This window comes from Morus notabilis, unplaced genomic scaffold, assembly GCF_000414095.1.
Source record: "Morus notabilis unplaced genomic scaffold, ASM41409v2 Scaffold261, whole genome shotgun sequence".
NCBI classification, from domain to species: Eukaryota; Viridiplantae; Streptophyta; class Magnoliopsida; order Rosales; family Moraceae; genus Morus; species Morus notabilis.
The window spans coordinates 155,094-162,718 of NW_010363042.1; the positions used below are offsets into that span (position 1 = coordinate 155,094).

A 7,625-nucleotide genomic window follows, 5' to 3' on the forward strand; every position below is an offset into this window, starting at 1 on the left:
ACAAAATGAAAAAAAAAGGATAAAAATGCTTAAATAGTAGTTGTCTAATTTTAAAAAAATAGAAATAAAAACTTTGATTATTGAACATGGCATGAGATGCATCTCGGTAGTTTTACTTATACATTAAGCAAAGAGAATGTCACATGTGTGCATAACTTATGGCCTATACGAAAATGAGGACAAAAAATGCAACAATGATTAATGTTGGTACTACAAATATCACACATTTATCAAAACATCACCACAAAATTGTATAGATTCGTTGGACTTATTTATTCATTATCATTATATACTTATTTTTGGTTGCTGCAACAGAGCTTGTGGGAGTTGAGAGATACCTCGGCCGAGTTGCATTATTGGCTTTTCCGTTTTCTTTTTTTTGGATAAATCAATGAAATTTGCAGGAATTGTTACCAATCAAATTGAAATCAGCCTTATGCCTTTTTGAAATTTTGGGACATTTAAGAATTAGTAAACAAACATTTCACGAAGTATAATGAAAGCCAAGATGAGACATCTGCTATGAGAAAGAAGTAACCTTGTTCTTTTACGTAATGTAGTTACAAACATGTAGTGAGAAAAAGACACCATCCAAATACTAGAGAAATTTATATTGCTGCCAATTAAGCAAATAAAACAGAGTACGGCTCTAGTTTTTCTTATCTTATAATATAATCGCAATTATGAATGATTTCTCAAGGTCCTTTTCAAGAGAAACCCTAAGAATCCAGCTATATATTTTTTGTTGACAATAAACGAGAAGAGAAACGATACTATACATAAATGTGAGAAATAGCTGACCGAAAAAGAAAACTATGTTACAGAAAATGACACCTAACCAAACAAAGGAAAAAAGAAGGAATAAAATAGACGGGCAAAAGAGAAAAAGGATTATGCACACCATAGCAGAAAATGACGAGACAAAAGAAACAAAATGTGATCTGGAGTTATAACATCAACTTTCCAGTCATCATATTGGTAAATAATCTGTCATTAACCCCATTCGTCAAAGCGAAAATCCTTCAAGATGAAGAAGCAAATTCAAACAATGCTTCAACAACTTGTGCAGTCATCCTACAAGTCATCCTTGTCATCATCCTGAGGTTCAAGCAAGTTTCAAAACAGTATCAATGAAATGACTGACCGGGATTCGATGGCTGCTAGGTATCAGACGAGCATGGGACTCGTATTTATTTTACAGGGTTTTTTGTATCACAAGAATCTGGTTATATGAATACAATTTGAAAGCGCTTGAAATATCCTCTCAATGCTAGTACAAGATGTAGATTCTTATGAGGGGTTCAAAGATGCACTATACTTTCCAATACTTAACAAATGTATACTAATTTAAAACGAATTCAGGCCCTAAGATGGACTCATGAACAGACATACTGAAGTGTCATATCATAACAGACATACTGAAGGGCAATATCATAACTTAAGATCGTACTCCGTCCTCGTTTTACTTTTATTTTAAAGTGGAGCAATATTGTCAGAGGTGCAAAACATAAGAACCATCACACTGAAGTGTCATAAAAACAGGCAAGTGGAGCCTTATAGTTGCTTTAATTACTGTAGTAAATACGAAAATAGTAGAAAATAGGCCAATATGAAAAGCTTAAAAAAGTATATAGGCCAATTTTTAGTTATAGAAATTAATAGGCCATAACTTGTCAAGTTATGATTCATAACCAGATAAGTGATGGACAAACTTGTCAAGTTATGGTTCATAGCCAGACAAGTTATGGACAAAAACCGTGAATTATGAACAATAACTTGTCAAGTTATGGTTCATAATCATACAAATTATGGACAAAAATAGTAATTTGGCCTATTTATTAACTTATGTAAACTATTGGCCTATTAATTTTAATTCATCTCAAGTCTTAACCTATTTCCCTCTTTCTCCCTAGTAAATATCATCAATGCCAATGGGCTTTCATGGGCTGGATATGGTTTAGAAGGCAATGCACTACTAAATTACTTATTCACAAGTATAGGAGATTCGGGATCACCCCTCACCAGAAAATTGAAAAGGTTAAACATAAACATAATAAGAGAATTCTGCTTACCAAGCCCTCTAGCATTTTGTCAAAATCATCATCAAAGTCACCACCGCCATTATTATCTGAAATTCCAGAAACATAATCAGAATACATGAAGTTCAAAGAACATTATGTTGCGTAGGTCTTTAGACAAAGAATGTTAGACATCTAATCTACTGACGATAAATAACTGGGGGCAGTGGAACTGGCAAACAGGGAAGGTTATTCAGTCCATAACCATGAACAAAAGAAAACATAGTTTTCCCCCTGTGAGAAAGCCTGGATCAAATTCCTCCTCCCAAGAGAGTACCATTTTTAGAAATAATTATTTCTTTGAAAGAAATTACTAAAGACTAACAACATTCATTAACAACGGAAAAAGAACAACAAAACTTTAGCCAAAAGCTGTAGGGTAGTTGCGTGGCTAAACCTAAATGCTCCACGTGTTGGCCTAAGGTTGAATATTCTCATGTTTTGATGATAACAAACACAATGTATTATGTTACTAATAATTCTACTTTGAGTTGTGTTGTTAGCATAATTGATATTATAAATCAACTCAAGAAACATATTGTAGAATACAATGCATACATTCAAGGTTGAGAAATGCAAATTGAAGAAGGAATTCAAAGCTTGAAGTGTTGAAAAATCAAAGATCAAGAGCAAGCAAACAAAATCAAGCAAGACAAGTACTAATAGGTTTTAATATCTCCTTAGTCTTGTATTTGATTTTGACTTCATACTATGATGATTAATTCTTGTTTAGGCTCATGCATACACTCACATTATTCTTTTAAAATGAGACTAAACTAAGTGTATAATGTCATTTGGCCTAAAAGTACAATTTTGTGAAGGTTTGAGGCAAACTAAGTGTCAACTGGTCGACCTATGTCGTCCGGTGACAGAGAAGGCTAAATGCACCGGTCGACAGGTGCTGCCAACCGGTCAACCGCTCCGGTCGACCGGTCATGTTCAACAGATACTCAATAAGATCGTTGAATATAAGGAATTCAAATTTGTTTTAACCGGTCAACCGCTCCGGTCGACCGGTACTGGGTAAACGGTAAAAAATAAGACCGATGGAAAGTGAGATTAAATAGAGAAAAGTCATTTTTCTCTCCAGCGGATTTTCCTGAATATAGAGAAATTGTTCAAAGCTCCTAAATCTCTTAAGAATCCAAAAGGTTTCTCTAAAGTGCCATCATAATCATCATCTTCTAAAAAGCCTCACTTCACTCTCTCACACATACTTGAGCCTATCTTGGATTATATTTTGATAGTGTGATTTCATCATCCCCTAGCCATTTCAATTGTGTAAAACCATTGTTAGGAGTGTATGACTGAGTGATTCACTATTCATAATCATTACTTTCGTATTGGGTTTGTTGGTTGGTCGATCTCCGTAGAAAATCGACATTGTGTAAGAGGTTAGACGAAGCCTCGGATAGAAAGATCCGCCATCTTGTAAGAGGAGTGATCGTGCCGGATAGACGATCGTATAGTAGAAGAGGTTGAGAGGCGGAATATCTCGGCAACAGTGGATGTAGGCAAATTTATTTGTCGAATCACTATAAATCTCGTTTGCATCTCTCTTAACCTTATCTCTCTAATTCCGCACTTTAAATTTGATAGTTGACATTGATTGATTTAAACTCTTTGTGATAAGCTTATTGAATTCGTTATATGATATTAGATTGATTCATCTTGTGCATATCAAGTGTTTGTGCTATTGCATTAACTTACATAATTTTCTGCACACCAAGTGTTTGATAAACTCACTGTGTTAAATTAATTGTCTATATTTGTTTTTAATCTTGAATGATTGTATAAACTCTCGAAAAATATTTAAAACCCAATTCACCCCCCTCTTGGGTAACCTTACTAGGGACAACACCACGTTTTATCCACGTTACTGCTCTATTCATAGTAATCTGACATTAGACGAAGAGAGTTATCGCCATAACATTTTTAAGCAACAAAAATCTAATCACTACGAAACAATTGTCACTTCAAAGGGGAAAATAACTCAGGACTAAAGATGCAGCAACCAGTTTTCTGAATAGCCACAGCTACAAAGTTAACAAGTAAATGAAAACATTAACACACCTGAACCATCATCATCACTATCTCCAGGATCTCCCAAGAGAAAGGTATCCAAGTCTTGCTCTGTAGACGATGAGGTTGAAGTTTTTCTTTGCTGGTTTGCTTCCTTGACTTCTGCTTCGGAAGTTGTTTCAACCTTCATGGGTTCCTCCTGTACTCCGTTATCTTTTATTTGTTCAGCTGATTTTGACTCAACAGCCTCCCGGTATTTTTTCTCATAGCTAAAGGAACAATGCAAAAAGTAAAACAAATATATCAAACGAGTAGAGAATCACAACCATTGAAAAACGGTTTAGCAAGGGTATCGTTTGTAGTTACTGAGTGGGGGATTTTCAGAAAATTGAACATAATTAGCTTAAAAAATATATCACTTCTGAAGAATTAGATATAGATGTACGCGCACACACCCAGAGTGTTTTATGTAAGTATACAAGCTATACAGTGAACGCTTCACAAATATGTCACAATTGTTTTAGAAACAAACACGACATATTATAGAATTTAACATCAGAAACAAAGTTTTAAAATACAAATACCCAATAATCAACATAAATACTATGTTTTTACAAAAATCTAGTACATATATGGCCATATTTGTAGATTAATCATAATGGTTCTAGGCTCAAACGGGACAACTGCAAAATCATTAAGTTGCAGAATGAAGGGGTAACCCAAGAGATGACTTACGGTGCCACGTGATTGTTGACTAAGATGAAATATATCCTCCAGAACTTCCTTTCTTTCATAACACGAGGACATAACTCATACCTTAATTTAGAAATTTCCTGCAAGAAATGAAACAGTTATACAACATTGTTAGTGTCAATGAACCATTTAGTAATAAAATGAATTCTAGACAAGGTCTCATCTAGAGTGATGTGAAACTTAAGCAATTCTTTCACCATGTCATTTGATCAGTTTGCGGTTTCATCAATGAAGTAAGAAAAGCATCACCATAGTGTTTATGACCCAACTTGTGACCATGCATGTCATACCCTACAAAGTGACTATTTAAGAAACAAACACCAAACAGTATCTCTAATTCTTTCATCTCATTTATCTCTTGCCTCTCCTGTATCTTAGCATTTTGGGTTTTCACTTGTGAAGATCCTACATTGACCCCGATAAAAAGTAAACCATTTTTGGCTTGTGTCTAGGAATTATTCTCTAGAATAGTTAAAAACACATTGTTCGAAAAAAAAAAAACAAAAAAAAACAAAAAAGCCAACGTCTTCAGATGAGCTCTTCCCAATTCCCATTCTCATCACATTGAATTTCTTGAATTTCTGAAACTTATTTAACAAAAATGAATCTACCTTGACAGTTGAAATAACAAGACTCGCATGTTTTTGTTGCCACTCTGAGAGATCCTGCCTAACATTTGAGACTGTATCAACATCGTACACCCACGTATCGTCTGCAACTTGCACAAATCATTTCTAACAAGCTTTCCATTTAAGAGAGAGTGAACAAATAAACAACAAGCAACTAGCAAACTCTTTTTCATTATGACTCCAATGAGTGTTTCTGGTAAAATTTATATTTTGTAACCAACAGAATAAAGTAACGACGAAATACAGAACTCAAGTAGAAAGAAACAAAACCCCATCATCACTACTCTTTAAACTCTCTGCTATAATACTTGCAACAAATTCAAAGTCTTGCAGCACTTTGTCAATTATCATCGAGAACACTTCCTTTGTTTTTTTTTTCTTTTTGTTTTTTTTTTTGAAGTAAAAGGAATGGTGCATATTCTCTAAAGCAAGACGTTGAAAAGATCTCCACAATTAATTTCATCCCTAAAAAAATTAAAAAAAAACAAAAAAAAAAACTCAAATTGTTCCCAATTTGATATAGCTTTTAATGCCGTAATACTCTCATCTTCTAACGTGTAATCTATAATTATCATGACCATCAAATCTCCTAAAATAAAGATATTTCTTACAAATAAATTCAAAACTATTAATAAAGAAACTATATGTAAAACGTTAACTTTCCCGAATGCTAACTAAGCATACTAGTGTTTGACCAATCAATGATTCACATGCAAATTACGAGACCATACAACAATTTCTCACTAATGGAAAGAAAATAGCGATGATCACTAACTGATATTCAACATTTTCGCAACTGTTACCCAAATTTTCTCAGCAACCAAACAGAGCCACGAAAACAAATTCCGAAGACGGAGCTAAAGTACCTTCGAGAGGGAAATCGCTAAAAGTGGTGGGAGTAATGCCTTGTACGAAGTCCCTCAACTCCTCGGTGACTCCGAAGGTGTCGAGATCGTTATCGGAAGGAAGAGGCTCCGTCGTGGAGGCGAAGTACTTGAGGTTTTGGGCGCGCTTGAGGGCTTCGGAGCGGATAAGGTCGGCGCGCTTGGAGGCCTCAGAGACGATGTCTGAGAGATTGGGAGCTCCCGCGGCGAGTTCGTGGGTCCGGCGAGCGGCGTCCCTGGCGAGCTCCTGCGAGCGCTTCGTAGCTTCCTCGGCGAAACTCTGGGCTTTGTGCCAGAACTCCATTTTTGGAGCTGCTATTCTCTTCTTCTTCTTCGTCTCTCTTCCTCTTGTATTGGTGATGTGTGAAAATTGAATTTGAAGATGATTGCTTGATCGATCAAAATGTTATTCAACGCCACATACTTTTTTTTTTTTTTTTCCCCACCGCATCTTGATAATAATATATTACGTCGTGACTTTTTTAATTATCATCATAAATTTTTTTAATTAATGTGATATTTTAATTAACATGTTATAATATTATTAAAAGGGTATAAAAAAATAGCACATAAGAGTTAGTTCCCTAATTTTGATCTCTCTATTTTTTTTTTAATTCAAGACTAATAATATTAGTTTTAGTATAGATAGAAATTATTTTTAGGGAACCTTTTCTGTAGCACCAGAAAATAATTTCTTATTTTTAATTATTAAATTTATATTAAAAATTATTTATTATAGATATTTTTTTTAATCTAACGTGATTTTGACATAATTCAATTTCAGAAATTGACACTATGAGATCATCCTTTTAATATAAATATATATATATATATATTTATCAAGGATTTTCCACTGAGTTCAATTCAACAATTTTGTTCAAAATTTAACAGAATGATTATTTAGAAACACTTTTTTCGATTTGAATAGAAACAAAATTGACTACAAAGTCTGATTCAAGAAAAATTTAAGAACTATTCATGGATTTATTCTTTTTTTAAAGGGAGAGAGAAAATAAATTTAGAAGCAGGATGATTACAAAGTCTTATTCTTTTCATCCTATTTTCACAGCCAATTGATAGTATAAGGACGTTTTGATCAAAATGATATTTGCTCTTAAATTTAGAGACCAAAACTAAAAATTAACCTAAAGTTTTATTATTATTTAACTTGAATCTAAGATACACCACATTATTTAGAAGAATTTACAAACAATTAAATGATGAGATGAAAATTTTAAATTACATCACAGTTTGAACAA

At 33.8% G+C, this 7,625-nt stretch overlaps 1 protein-coding gene across 1 annotated transcript; it reads right to left on the minus strand.

Annotated features, from left to right (window-relative positions):
- Positions 1-653: 653 nt before the first annotated feature.
- LOC21399705 lies at positions 654-6,749 on the minus strand. Its single transcript, XM_024169074.1, has 6 exons — positions 6,349-6,749; positions 5,465-5,565; positions 4,836-4,933; positions 4,152-4,369; positions 2,073-2,128; positions 654-1,098 (listed from the first exon to the last, which is right to left on the minus strand). The coding sequence occupies exons 1-6, from the start codon at positions 6,668-6,670 to the stop codon at positions 1,075-1,077; spliced, it is 819 nt and encodes a 272-aa protein (XP_024024842.1). The 5' UTR covers positions 6,671-6,749; the 3' UTR covers positions 654-1,074.
- Between the last annotated feature and the right edge of the window lie 876 nt (positions 6,750-7,625).

Excerpts from the sequence above, each read along its gene's own strand:
- LOC21399705 (XM_024169074.1), bottom strand. The coding sequence starts at position 6,670 with ATGGAGTTCTGGCACAAAGCCCAGAGTTTCGCCGAGGAAGCTACGAAG. Across the intron at positions 5,566-6,348 it reads TAGCGATTTCCCTCTCGAAG|ACGATACGTGGGTGTACGAT; the intron begins GTACTTTAGCTC and ends TGCAAGTTGCAG. Across the intron at positions 4,934-5,464 it reads TTGTTATTTCAACTGTCAAG|GAAATTTCTAAATTAAGGTA; the intron begins GTAGATTCATTT and ends CATTTCTTGCAG.